The following is a 14,825-nucleotide window of genomic DNA, read 5'->3' as shown; positions in this document are numbered from 1 at the left end:
CATGCCACTGAGAAACCCATAGCAGAAAATGAGCTTACACCGCCCTCTGCTGTTTATTCAGTAATATGACCCCACTCTGAAAACAGAAAAATACTTTCAACAGCAGAATCCATTGCCAGCAGTGGTGATAGAACAATCTTCAGCAGGAATGAGCCTGTGTGCTTTAAACTGACAGCTGGGAAGATGATGTTTCATTGTGATTTGTGCACAAACTGTTATTTATCTGGGGATTGTGTCTGAGTACTTCAGTGCAGCACAAAGTTTGTATATTTCAAATATTTAAATATTACATTTCAAGACATTAGACTGGAGAGGCAGAAGACACATTTAAGTTATTCATTAACATGACTGTGAAGTGCAATGATTATATTGTATTTTATTTAATTGTATTATATTGTATTATTTTAATGATTACTTCATTGGCAAAGTGGGCAAACTCAGACAGGAAATGCCAACAACAAACAGCGAGCCATCGTATTCATGCATAAAAAAACAAATAATGAAAGAAAAGCATTGCAAGTTTTAATTTTGTAAAATTAGTGTCGGAGCGATGGAAAAATTATTGTTATCAATCAATAATGACAAATCTCCTGGCATTGACAACTTAGATGGAAAGCTACTGAGGATGGTAGCTGACTTTATAGCCACTCCTATCTGTCATATCTTTCATCTGAGCCTAGAGGAAAGTCTTTGTCCTCAGGCCTGGAGGGAAGCCAAAGTAATTCCGCTACCCAAGAGTAGCAAAGCGGCCTTTACTGGTTCTAACAGCAGATCTATAAGCTTGCTGCCAGCTCTTACAAAATTGTTGGATTTTTTATTTATTTAACCAAATATAATGCTATTTCTCTGTAAACAAAGTAACAACAGACTTTCAGCATGCTTATAGAGAAGGGCACTCAACATGCACTGCACCTACACAAATGACTGATGATTGTTTGAAAGAAATTGATAATAAGAAGTTTGTGGGAGCTGTACTGTTAGATTTCAGTGCAGCCTTTGATATTATTCACCATAACCTGTTGTTAAAAAAACGCATGTGTTATGGATTTTCAACTGCCATATCATGGATTCAGAGCTATCTATCTAATATAACTCAAAGGGTTCTTTAATGGAAGCTTCTCTAATGTCAAACATGTAAATTGTGGTGTACCACAGGGCAGCTCTCTAGGCCCTCTACTCGTTTATATATTTACCAATGACCTGCCACTGGCATTAACCAAAGCATGTGTGTCCATGTATGCTGATGATTCAACCATATATGCATCAGCAATCACAGCTAAAGATGGGGAGAGGTCTGTCTGTAATAAAGAAATGCTCTGCTTTTTTGACACCACACTCCAAAAAGCAAGTTCTGCAGTCTCTAGTTTTGTCTAATCTTGATTATTGTCCAGTCATGTGGTCCAGTGCTGCAAGGAAAGACCTAGTTAAGCTGCAGCTGGCCCAGAACAGAGAGGCACGTCTTGCTCTTCATTGTAATCAGAGGGCTGATATAAATACTATGCATGCTTGTCTCTCTTGGCTAAGAGTTGATGAGAGACTGACTGCATGACTTCTTCTATTTATAAATAACATGAATGTGTTGAAAATCCCAAATTGTTTGCATAGTATACTTACTCACAGCTCTAACACATACACACTTACCACACCAGACATGCCAACAGGGGTCTTTACACAGTCCCCAAATCCAGAACAAATTCAATAAAGTGTAAAATGTTATATAGAGCCATTATTGCATGGAACTCCATTTCATCTCATATTGCTCAAATAAACAGCAACGCTAGTTTAAAAAAACAGATAAAGCAACACCTCACGGCACAACACAAACGCAAAAATTATATTGTATTATATTGTATTATATTAAATTATATTTTCTTGTATTATATTGTATTGTGTTATATTGTATTATATTGTTGTCATAAGCGTCGTTGTAGGTAGACCAAAATGCAGCGGGTAAAGTGCTCATCTTCTTATTTATTTAAAGAAAGACACTATAAACAAAATAAACAAACAAACGACGAAACAGTCCCATCAGGTACACAGACTAATCAGGAAACAACCACCCACAAACACAAGAGAAAACTAACCCACTTAAATATGGCCTCCAATTAGAGGCAGCGACACCCAGCTGTCTATAATTGGAGGTTGTTTCAAAACACCAACATAGAAATAGAAAAACTAGAAAAACCACATAGAAATAGAAAACATAGAATATAAACCAAAAACCCCGAAAAACACTAAACAAACACCCCCTGCCACGCCCTGGCCAAACTACAATAACAAACAACCCCTTTTACTGGTCAGGATGTGACAGTACCCCCCCCCCCCAAAGGTGCAGACCCCGGATGCACCAAAACACAAAACCCCCACAAAAATAACCCCAAACTTAAAGGGAGGGAGGGTGGCTACCGTCACCGACGGCTCCCGTGCTACAACCCCCCTCCCCAATCCTCCAACTACGGAGGTGGCTCAGGCTCCGGCTTTAGTCCCCATCCTAACCTGCCCACCCCCCTTGAAGGCTCATGGCTGTTGACCACTGCTGAAGGCTCTGGGCTAAGGTGCGTCGCTGGAGACCTCGGGCTGAGGTGCGTCTCTGCAGGCTCAGGGCTGAGGAGTGTCTCTGCAGGATCAGGGCTGAGGAGCGTCTCTGCAGGATCAGGGCTGAGGAGTGTCTCTGCAGGATCAGGGCTGAGGATCGTCTCTGCAGGCTCAGGGCTGAGGAGCGTCTCTGCGGGCTCAGGGCTGAGGAGCATCTCTGCGGGCTTCGGACTGTGGGCCGTCTCTGCGGGCTCCGGACTACGGTTCGTCTCTGCAGGCTCCGGACTGCGGGCCGTCTCTGCCGGCTCCGGACTGTGGGCCGTCTCTGCCGGCTCCGGACTGTGGGCCGTGTCTGCCGGCTCCGGACTGTGGGCCGTCTCTGTCGGTTCCGGACTGTAGTTCGTCGCCGGAAGCACTGGACAGGGAACTGTCGCCGGAAGTTCAGGACGGGGAACTGTCGCCGGAAGCTCTGGACTGGGAACTGTCGCCAGAAGCTCTGGACGGGGAACTGTCGCCGGAAGCTCTGGACGGGGAACTGTCGCCGGAAGCTCTGGACGGGGAACGGTCGCCGGAAGCTCTGGACGGGGACTGCGCACTGAAGGCCTGATACGTGGGGCTGGCTTTGGAGACGCCAGACTAGTGACACGCACCACAGGGCTAGTGCTAGGAGCAGGAACAGGACATGCCAGACTAGTGACACGCACCACAGGGCTAGTGCAAGGAGCAGGAACAGGACGTACTGGACTGGGCAGGTGCACTAAAGGCCTGGTGCGTGGGGCTGGCTTTGGAGGCGCCAGACTATTAACACGCACCTCAGGGCTAGTGCTAGGAGCAGGAACAGGACATGCCAGACTAGTGACACGCACCACAGGGCTAGTGCAAGGAGCAGGAACAGGACGTACTGGACTGGGCAGGTGCACTAAAGGCCTGATGCGTGGGGCTGGCTTTGGAGGTGCCAGAACAGTAACAAGCACCACAGGGCTAGTGCGAGGAGCAGGAACAGGATACACTGGGTCTTGAATACGTACTGGAGGTCTGGAGCGCACAGCCTGCACAACCCGTCCTGGCTGGATTGTAACTGTAGCCCTGCACGGGTGGAGTGCTGTCACAGGGCGAACTGGGCTGTGCTGAGCCATGATGGCTGCCGTGCGTAGAGCAGGCGCAGGGTAGCCTGGGCCTAGGAGACGCACTGGTGGCCAGATGTGTTGTGCCGGCGCACTTCTCCCTGGCTGGATGCCCACTCTAGCACAGCACTTGCGGGGGGCTGGAATCAACCGTACCGGACTGTGCGTGTGGATGGGCGAGACCGTGCGCACTTCCGTATAGCACGGTGCTCTCAATGCCAAACGCTCTCCATAATAAGCACGAGGGGTTGGTTCAGGCCTATTGCCTGACTTATTCCAACTCCCCGTGTGCCCCCACCCAAAAAATTTGGGGGGCTGCCTCCTCACCTCCTGAAATGGAGGATATAATGCCTCGTACCTCCGACGCTCAGCCTTTGCTGCCTCCAGCTCCTCCTTTGGGCGCCGGTACTCCCCAACCTGGTGCCATGGTCCTTTTCCATCCATTATTTCTTCCCAAGTCCACGACTCTAAATAGCTCCTCTGTTGCTCCTTCCTCCGCTGCTTGGTCCTCTTATGGTGGGTGGTTCTGTCATAAGCGTCGTTGTAGGTAGACCAAAAAGCAGCGGGTAAAGTGCTCATCTTCTTATTTATTTAAAGAAAGACACTATAAACAAAATAAATACACAAACGACGAAACAGTCCCATCAGGTACACAGACTAAACAGGAAACAACCACCCACAAACACAAGAGAAAACTAACCCACTTAAATATGGCCTCCAATTAGAGGCAACGACAACCAGCTGCCTAGAAATAGAAAACATAGAACATAAACCAAAAACCCCGAAACACACTAAACAAACACCCCCTGCCACGCCCTGAACAAACTACAATAACAAACAACCCCTTTTACTGGTCAGGACGTGACAACTGTAGTGTATTATATTGTATTATTTTTTTATTGTATTTTATTTTATTTTATTCCATTGTATTGCATTTTATTGTATTGTATTTGATTATATTGTATTGTATTCACTTAGGATTGAGAAGCAGTAGAAGTAGGCTAGAGGTCTATTTTTGTCATGTCATTCATTGGTCAGGGTGAGTAGGCAGGCTTCGACCAAAGTTCACAGTGGCGTATTCAGTGGAAGAAGTGCCCTCTTTAGCGATGGCAGCGGTGGCTTCGTTGGGGCTGCCGGGGTTCTTGTGGAAGTTGACACTGGCGTAGTGGAGTGAGTCAGATGGGTTTGTGGGTAAGTTGGTTGTGGTCACCGGACCTGAGTCTAGCTATAGGGGGTGCAGTTTTATATCACCATGGCCACCCTGGAGAGAAGGAAGAAGAGGAGGAGGAGGGAAAGGAGGAAGAGGATGAGCAGAGAAAGAAAGAAGATGATGAGGAGTACATGCTGAAAGAGAGAACATAGTTTGACACACACTTACATAAACTCTCTCTCTCTCTCACACACACACACACACACACACACACACACACACACACACACACACACACACACACACACACACACACACACACACACACACACACACACACACACACACACACACACACTAACATTTATATTATTCCTCCTTCTGCTCTTACCCTGTGTGTTGAGGAGACAGCTCCTGTGGACATTTTCTTTATCCCCACGAGGTCAAATGCTAATTCTAGGTGGTTTAAGGTTAAGGTTAGAATTAGTGACAGGGTTAGAATTATGTTAAGAGTTAGAGTTAGTAGCTTGGGTTAGGTTTAGGGTTAAGGTTAGGTTTTTGGGTTGAGGTTAGGGTTAAGGTTAGGGTAAGGGTAAGAGTACGTGTTAGGGTTAGGTTTAGGGTTAGGGAAAATAGGATTTTGAATGGGACTAAATTGTGTGTCCCCACAAGGTTAGCTGTACGAGACCGTGTGTGTGTATATATATAAAAAAAGTTTGTTTCTCACCTTTCTCTCTGTTGCATTTACTGATGTAGACGATGACCAGGATGACAGCAAACACCATCACAGCAAGACTCACAGACACAATGATGACCACAGAGCTGGCTGGAACACACACACACACAGAGCGAGATAGTAGACCCCATGAAATCAGCTCTTCTGTGCTGCTTACATACAGTACAGTCCTTTCAGTTTAACTTAGTAAGCAGCGGAACAAACTTTGAGACTCAAAGTTAAACTATTCTTCAAAAGACTCCTACTGTATGTATTGGCAAGCTGTTAAGAAGAGAAAATTGTTTAACATTTTTGTCATTTGGCACGCTCTAATCCAGAGCAATTTACAGGAGCAATTAGGGTTAAGTGCTGTGCTCAAGGGCACATCAGCAGATTTTTCATGTGGTTGGCTTGGGGATTCATGCTGGCCCAATGCTCTTAACTGCTAAGCTACCTGCCCTAGAACCAAATGAACTTATCAAAATTACATTGTCTTTACCATTTAGTGTTGATGGTGACATGTATGAAGACGCAGGAGACATGGTGTTCAGTATGGTGGTCACTGCGGTGGTGGTCACTGCGGTGGTAGTCACTGCGGTGGTGGTCACTGCTGCGGTGGTGGTCACTGCGGTGGTAGTCACTGCGTGTGGTGGTCACTGCGGTGGTGGTCACTGCGGTGGTGGTCTTGGGTGGCGCTAATGGTTAGAGGCACAAAAAGATTGGACATGTTTTAACTGCATTCCACAATTACAGCCACACAAAGAGTGGGCCCACATACAATAGACTACTATTATAAAGGTGCAATGCATGATGTTGATGATCTTCACATGCAAATTGTGCTTGATTAAATGTTTCATATCGGCAGTGATCAAATGATCTAACCACTTAACATTAAACATAATCTGTTCACAGAGACAGTCTCTTATGACAAGAAAACATAAATTATGGCACAATACAGTAGCACCACAGATCTTTGATTATGAAAACATAAGACAGTTAATTGGTTGAAATTACCAATAGGCAGCTGGGCATGGTACAGACTATGGTTGACGTCACAGAGCAAAGACTACAATTGAAGTGTAAAAAGGAACTGGCAAAACCCCCAACCCCTTCATAGACCACAATCTCATGACTGAGCATGCCCAGAAACGATTCACCACAAGAAGTGTCAAAAATAAAGGGGTCTTTCCCAACGTGTCTTTCCTTGATTACTTGTGTCTTCTCTCTTAGCCTCCTTCTAAAAATACATTGGAGGAAAAGGTCAGAGGGGCGGATAATCTCCTCCAATGCGATTGAAGATGGAGGCAAAGAAAGAGGACACAAGGAAAGACAATTTGAGAAGGAAAGTAAGCAACAAAACAGGAAGTGCTGACTGTATTTGTACTATGGAAGGCTATTCTATAGAATACTCTGCATATTCAAAGCAACACACAAATAAACAGTCCATCTAACCCAAAGTAAAAATATCAGCTTTGTGACCAATATACTAGTAGGCCTTATTTCTCTGTTGACTAAAATGTAAATAAATTGAAGAAAAAAAAACTTGCAATCCTTACACTTACCATTAATACCTTTAAGTTGTACTTCAGTGAACAGGGCGATGCAGGAAGTAGTTTTCCCACCACACCAGAATATCCCTGTATACTCCCCAGTCAGATTGGTGATGGTCATAGTGAAGACTCTCTCTCTTCTCTTGTCAGACACAAAAAAAAATCACCTTGTTCGTTCGATTCTTTTCTAGATTGTAAATCTATATTGTATTTACAGATGAAGTGACCATCTTGTTTGCAGAAATACTTAATTCTGTCCTTATGGTCATTTGGATACCTGCAGCTGATGGTAGCGTTTCCTCCCAGATAAGCAATCACTGTGAATGATCTCCTACAGCAGTTATTTGTCAATGGAAACAACCTCAGCCTTTATTAATAACCTCAGTCTTTCCTTTCACCCTTAGTTGACTGACCGCCGTGACTAGTTATTCTCATCACACAGGGAATTAGACTGTCAAAATTATTTTGTTAAATTAAAGTGAAAGTCTCTCACCTTCCTTTACTTCTAGCTCCACCTTAGTCCTACAGCAAGTTGTGAGTATCCTTCCACTTCAAGGCAGCTCACACAACCTGAGATTGACATTTACATTTATGTCATTTAGCAAGCGGTCTTATACAGTCACTGCATTCAACTAAGGTAGATAAAACTACCCCATATCACAGTCTTAGGAAGTAAACACTTTCCTCAATAATGCAGATATCAATATTGAGATGAGACATTTTAAAACAGAGGTGGCATCATATTAATCCAAAACAAATTGGTAGTCCATACTCTAGAGTAAAAGTTATTATAAGACTAACTAGGTGTTATTACATTGTTATAGAGTGCTATAACACGCTTATTACCTGTCATGAAGTAGAGAATGGTGAATATCAGTAGGTTCCTCATCGTGTAGATTCTGGGGCTCAGCTTCTGTAATGTCTGGTTGGTCCAGCTGTCTCGAGATGTAGTTCCTGATATACTGTAATGCTATGTATTCAACTCTTGATCTGCACTCTCTTTTTCTCTTTGCACTGGTACATTCGAACAAACTATGTACCTTCCTCCTTCTGCATCTCTCTCGTTCTCCATTTCTATACTTGTGTCAACACTTCTACCACATCTTCTTTTTGACCGTCCTTCCTGCTTCCTCCTTATGGACCCTAAAATAAAGGCCATGAAGCAGCTTGGCTGTTAAACTTCAATATTGGATATGGTGAATCCATCCTCTCTCAAGTTTTCCCTTTTTCAGCATGGTATCCTTTAAAAAGTTACATGGTAAACCATGTGTGGTTTGAAGAGCATTTTCATTCATCTTTTTTATGTCTATCTGAAATATCTTTGACTCAACCTCATGAACTGAATCCAGTTGACTGTACAAAGAGCCATTAGCTCGTTTACAGTGGAGCTACGTTTTAAGTGGTTTAGGCCTTCTCCAATTCACTCTGAAGCCTATACATTGTGCCTTCTGTTTTGATGGGATGAATCTTACTTGTTTAGCATTATTTATTTAGCGTCTTCCTATATTTTTAAGATGTTAATTGTCACACTACTGAGAGCCCTTTGAAGCTGTAAAATAGAGGAAACAGTATTGTCATCTTTTCCATCTCTCCTCATGTCATGTAATTTGCCTACATGAGAGCTCTCCTCTCTCTGTCCCTCTCCCTCTCTCTTTCAATGGCTGTGTTTATTGCGAACAAGCTTTACATGGAAACAAGAATTATGGGTACATTTATTTATTTTATTTAACCTTTATTTAACTAGGCAAGTCAGTTAAGAACAAATTCTTATTTACAATAACAGGCTACCCAGGTCAAACCCTCCACTAACATGGACGACGCTGGGCCAGTTGTGCGCCGCTCTATGGGACTCCCGATCATGGCCGGTTGTGATACAGCCAGGATCGAACCAGGGTCTGTAGTGATGCCTCCAGCACTGAGATGCAGAGCCTTAGACCGCTGTGCCAGTCATGCGTCATACAGGGGGATATGACAAGGGAAGGAGAGTGATGGTGTATTGCATCAGATGACCTGGCCTCCACAATCTCCCGACCTCAACCTAATTTAAATGGTTTGGGATGAGTTGGATCGCAAAGTGAAGGAAAAGCAGCAAACAAGTGGTCAGCATATGTGGGAACTCCTTCAAGACTGTTGGAAAAGCATTCCAGGTGAAAACCTCATGAAGCTGGTTTCGAGAATGCCAAGAGTGTGCAAAGCTGTCATCAAGGCAATGGGTGGCTACATTGAAGAATCTCAAATATCAAATATATGTTGATTTGTTTAACACTTTTTTGGGGTTACTACATGATTCCATATGTGTTATTTCATAGTTTTGATGTCTTCACTATTCTTCTACAATGTAGAAAATAGTCAAAATAAAGAAAAACCCTGGAATGAGTAGGTGTGGCCAAACTTTTGATTGGTACTGTATATCTCTCTCGCATGGAAATGTCCCACTCCTCAAGATGGACAATTAAGGTTTCCAAATTATTTCAAACATCTTTCTTCTGGCCAAAAACACATATAGGGGTGGGCAATTCCAGTCCTTGAGGGCCTGATTAGTGTCACAGTTTTGCCGCAGCCACAGCTAACACACCTGATTCCGATAATCACCAAATCATGATCTTCAGTTCAGAATGTAATTTTGGCATGCAACTAAATAGTTCAGCCCTCCAGTTCGTTGCTATAAAAATATTATAAAAAAAGCTATACAATGTTTTGTAGCAATTATTAGACATAGGTTACAAAACTTCGTTCAAATAAAGTGTTCTACCAAAAAACCTGTAGCATATTAGCCTACCTAACTTCCTCTACAATATGTCGAGCCTCCTTTAATTTGGCAAACCATGTTCCACCTTTAAAAAATCCCCACTGCGTTGTCTCGCTCTGCCCCAGTCCTGTCACTCCCGGACTTCCACTGTTTTCAATTTGACTCATGAGAGAAACTTAGCCCATAGGAATTTTGATTTTTGAAGCATAAGAAACGCAATGCAAATCTTGTAAGGCACAATTTGCCAACCCAATACAGTAGACCTCGACACCTAATTGCAATGGCCGTTTCCTACAGCAGTTGTTAGGACAACAACACGGGCAAGTTGGTAAAACTGCGTAACGTTATATGCTACGTTTTGTAGAAGCTGGCGACATTAACGTTATTAATTAAGACTTCCAGAATATGGTATACTAGACCACTTTCTTTTGTGCGGGCGATAAAAACTGCTGTGTGATGCTACTGAATTGGTTGTTACACAGTAGCCTACTGTAAGGTAAACACTAACCTATGACGCTCAGTCTGTCAACATGAACTTCGATCCTCCTTAACTTTGTTATCTCATTTCACAATTTAAGCAATTTACTAACGTTATATGTCGGTGTCGCTTTGTTGAGAGGAAATTTCTATGCAATTTTGACAGGATGACGGAAAAAGCAGAGACGCCCATGCTTTTGCTTCATCCGTGCAGGGGACTAATCGATGAAAAGTTCAGTTTAATCGTCCAAAATTTGTCGCAAATTCAAGATATCACCTTGCATGCGCTGATCCACTCAGATGATGGCGACTACTGGGAGGCCTTTGGCCACTATGTTAGTGATGCTACAGGATTTGTAAATGGTAGGCTACTTGTATTTAATGTCACACATTTTCATTGAAGTTTGTTTGTACAGTTATCAATAATTTGAAGAGTTCAATTCATATTTAAAAACCTCTCACATAAACTACCCAAATATCTTTACAGTTGCCAATGATTCAAGTTTAGGAGGGACATATGATGGCGTGGAACCCATGGGACTGTTGTGGAGCATGAGACCAGTACCTGGCAGTAGAATTGGACTCAGGTAAACTTAAACTCCACCCTAAAAATAATACATTGATAAAGTTGTAATTTTGTAATCAAAGGTCACCAGTTGAATTATAAACAATGTCTTGTAATTTTAGGTTGAGGAAGAAGGAGGTCCACACTCCCATGGTAGTGCACATCTCTGTGTACAGCGGACACATGAGTCAGGGCTTCAGAGAGCAGGTGGCCCTGGCGAGTGTTGTCACAGAGCGCTGGTACATGGCCCCCGGAGTCCGCAGGGTCGACATCACAGAGGGAGGGGTCACAGGGACCCTATTCCTGCCACCAGGCATGTCATAGTTATTAGCAACATACACATCACTTTCAATAATTACAATTAAAATCATCCAAAGATATGATTTAGATATGATTATTATAGGAGGAGTGCATATAGCCCAGGTCTGAACAGACCATGTTGTGTTGGAAGGACCCGGGCCCTTCCCTGCCCTGTTGGACCTGTGGGGTGGGGGTGGCGGTCTGGTGGAGTATCGCTCTGCCCTCCTGTCGTCGCATGGCTTTGTCTCTCTGGCCCTGGAGTACATGACACCCCGGACCTCTGGAGGCTCAACCTCTCATGTGGGGAACGAATACTTTGAGGTACCACTATATGTTACTAGACCACTGCATTTTGGCTGATCTGCACTGTCATATTTAGTGTCATAGGTGCCTCAAATGACAGTGATCAACTGATATATAACATATATTTTACTTTCACAAGGTGATATGCTCTGTATATGATATGTTCTTATTCAGGAAGGAAGCTATAAGCTGTAGGTAATTAAACCCACAAAGCTCATCCAAAGGTTCGTTCACCTTGTCTGTGCAACCAATCCCTTGCGCAACCTACACATTCAACTGTTATTTGTAGGAACTGACACTGGATTTTGTTCTTATCTTAATAGTGTGTTGTAAAATGTGTCATTGGGTTATGTATGTTGAAGTATGAACCTTAAAGAGAACGTGACTGGACAACTAGACCTATTTCCTACAATAAAAAAAGCATGAGAAATGTATGCACTCGTAAGTCGTTCTGGATAAGAGCGTCTGCTAAATTACTAAAATGTAACCTTCTCCCACTTTTATTGTACTTACATTAATATTTAATAAAGTTATTACTACAGTAATAAAGAAACAGAATATCCTGTGGCAAAATATGACTGCTGTGGTAACAATTTAAAATCAAGTTTTGTACGACAGTCTTAGTAAGTAGCCTTGCACGAGCCTTGGTTTGTGTGAGCCGGAATGACTCATGGGGCAGGAGCCTACCACATCTGTTTCTGTAGCATGATACACCCCCTTGACGGGACGCTAGTCTATCGCAGGGCCTTATCCCCAATCTATCTGCTTAATGCTGAGGGCCAAGCCGGGACGCATCGGGTCCCATTTTTACAGTCTTTGGTATGACTTGGCCGGGGATCGAACTCCCAACATTCCATTCTCAGGGCGGACACATTAACCACAGTTGTAGTTCAAATGAAATGTTCTATTTTTCACTCTAGGCTGCGTTCACCATTCTAAAACAGCACCCTCAGGTGTGTGGGGACAGGATAGCGATACTGGGCCTGTCCTTTGGGACCTCAGTGGCTTTGGGGATGGCCGTGTACTCCACTGTGATTCAGGTAGGAGAATGCTCATACCGCACTGGCAGAATAATAGTGGAGATGTGTGTATATATTTGTGTTTTTGTCTGTGTGTGTTTGTATTTCGGTGTCTTAAACTGTTGGTCCTCTCTCAGCCCAGGTGTTTGGTATGTGTGAGTGGCAGTCATGTCCAGCCGGTGAAAGGCTCACTCTCTGATGTCTTCGGCGAGATTAAGAAGTATGTGTATTATCACGTGTTTAAAGATGTGTATACATTTGTGCTTCCACTTTGATCCTCTAATAATAATTCAATATAACTTACTCGTCTATGTGTTTAATTTCCTAGAAACGTCCGTAACACTCGCTATGATGAGGAGAATCGAGTGATCTGGCGGGATCTGCTCCTACCCATTCCAACTGATCCAACCAAGAAAGTGGATGTGGGTTTAACTCAAACTGGATTTTACCCTGATTTTAACCTATACCCTCATTGTACTCACTTTATAGCTGTTCTCCCTTGTCTGTTTGACTTTATAAGGAATGTAGCATTGTCTATCCCCATGGTTTACTGTTGTGTCCTGGTTAGGTGGGGCAGCTGAAATGTCCTGTTCTAATGATTGTGGGTGAAGATGACCAAAACTGGCCTGCCACTGAGTCAGCAGAGGACGTGAGTACATGTTTTAACAATGCTTGGATTGCTGCAGAAATATCTATTAAGTGGTTCTACTGTAATTTTTTACATTATGTTTTTGACACCCAACACTGATGTAGAACTGACAGAGTTCTTGTGCCTCCTCAGATGAAGCAGATGATGGAGAAAGCAGGGAACAGTCACCTGCTGACAACTCTGTCCTACCCTGGAGCTGGTCACCTGATTGAACTGCCGTATAGTCCTCATATCCGTGCCAGCAACTTCATTGTGGCTGGGACAAAACAAAAGTGTAATTTAACGTTGGTTGTGTGTGTGGTGTGTTTGTGTCCTTGTTATTATCAGAGACAGTTTGACAGTATCTTATTTGCTGTTTTGGGGATGTGTAATTTTCCACTGCTAATCGACAGTACAACACACATTATCACAGTGATATGGTTGCAATGACTCATTTGTCTGGTAATATGTGAAGAACTCTCGTCACATATTCTGTTTGTTTTGCCTGGAGATGTAAAACATTAACGGGGAGTAATTTGTCTGAGGCAGTAAATACAATTTAAATCAAGTACATTACATACTGTCAGTCTGAATAGCAATTTAAAAGTAATGGCTGTTTCCATGGCTGTTTCTAGCAAACATATAGAAATGGGTTGTGTGAAGCAGTGGAATAATCACACTTGTTCTCTTTTTGTTTGATGCTTCCCCTCCTGATTTGATTGCAGTGGTGGTTCTTTGGGGAGGAGAGACAGCGCCACACGGTCACGCACAGGAAGACTCCTGGAAGAAGATCCTTTCTTTTCTGGAGGAGCACCTATATCGAAGCACAGATGTGACCTCACCGTTAAATCTGTGAAATCTGCCAGAGAGACAGACATTTTATTAAAATTTTAGTAATTATGACTTATCTTAATTCTCATCAGAGATGTAAGGAAAAATAATTATGTTGACACAAGTGTGCGTGGGATTAAACCACATAACTCAACGAGCCGATGTCCTAATCCAAATGTCGTGTCATTCCTTTTCTCCTGGTTTTGGTGATCTACACGAGCCATAACGTTCAAGGATTACGAAGATCTCTCAGAGTTAGTGCATTCTTACAAATGTTTCATACAGTCTTTCATTTCAATTAAATAGACCTTATCACTGCTTTCTTTCCAGTTTTACTGCTGTCACAAGCAATATTGCATCTAAACCTGATAACTTTTACTACAGTGTATTTCTACTTTTACAAAGGCGCTATTACTAATAGTTTGTATAAAATGCCTGTCAAATTGTTATCCTTGAATAAAGGAAAGCGTTTGAAAATGTAAGAACTCACCCCATTCCTTTTTTTCATGGTCAGTTTTTATCTGAATATCAAATCATTTCTGGATAACAGTTAAGTACCTTACTGTGATTGTTTTATATTAAAATGGTCAAAAGGAAACAGGCGCTATTCTCATTCACAAAATATCAAGAGGTTCTCGAGAGGTATCGATTCTCAAGCGACACTATTGTAATGTAAATGTACAAAATGATCATGTCTCGGGCACTAACTCAGGTCACGCACTCGCCCTACAGTTGCCCCCCCTCCAAGCAGAGCATTGTAAACAGAATTCTCGTTCAGCCCAACACCTACAGTAATAAATGGTAATAGCAGAGCAAAGTTTTTGAAACAACTGAAATATATAGACATTTTCCTAATATTTGAGACTTTTATTTGAAATT

General features: G+C 42.9%; 1 protein-coding gene and 1 long non-coding RNA gene across 3 annotated transcripts; one reads left to right on the top strand and one right to left on the bottom strand.

Moving 5' to 3' along the window:
- Window positions 1-6,171: 6,171 nt before the first annotated feature.
- Window positions 6,172-8,956, bottom strand: LOC115192748 (uncharacterized). The gene is made up of 3 exons (XR_003877988.1): window positions 7,921-8,956; window positions 7,087-7,644; window positions 6,172-6,219 (listed from the first exon to the last, which is right to left on the bottom strand). It is a non-coding gene; the product is annotated as an uncharacterized LOC115192748 (long non-coding RNA).
- A 987-nt stretch (window positions 8,957-9,943) lies between these two features.
- LOC115192745 (bile acid-CoA:amino acid N-acyltransferase) lies at window positions 9,944-14,428 on the top strand. 2 transcript variants are annotated; one of them, XM_029751561.1, is made up of 11 exons: window positions 9,944-10,319; window positions 10,467-10,663; window positions 10,788-10,887; window positions 10,988-11,178; window positions 11,317-11,486; window positions 12,389-12,508; window positions 12,625-12,707; window positions 12,816-12,909; window positions 13,056-13,136; window positions 13,269-13,410; window positions 13,841-14,428. In XM_029751561.1, exons 2-11 carry the CDS (start codon window positions 10,468-10,470, stop codon window positions 13,969-13,971), a joined length of 1,308 nt encoding a protein of 435 aa, XP_029607421.1. In that variant the 5' UTR covers window positions 9,944-10,319; window position 10,467; the 3' UTR covers window positions 13,972-14,428. The 2 variants fall into 2 exon arrangements, with proteins under 2 accessions (XP_029607421.1, XP_029607420.1); XM_029751560.1 differs by lacking the exon at window positions 9,944-10,319 and having other exon boundaries at window positions 10,341-10,663.
- The last annotated feature ends 397 nt before the right edge of the window (window positions 14,429-14,825 follow it).

Source organism: Salmo trutta, chromosome 4 (genome assembly GCF_901001165.1).
Source record: "Salmo trutta chromosome 4, fSalTru1.1, whole genome shotgun sequence".
Lineage (NCBI taxonomy): Eukaryota > Metazoa > Chordata > Actinopteri > Salmoniformes > Salmonidae > Salmo > Salmo trutta.
The sequence above is the reverse complement of the archived record's forward strand: the minus strand, read 5'-3'. Positions and strand labels throughout refer to the sequence as shown.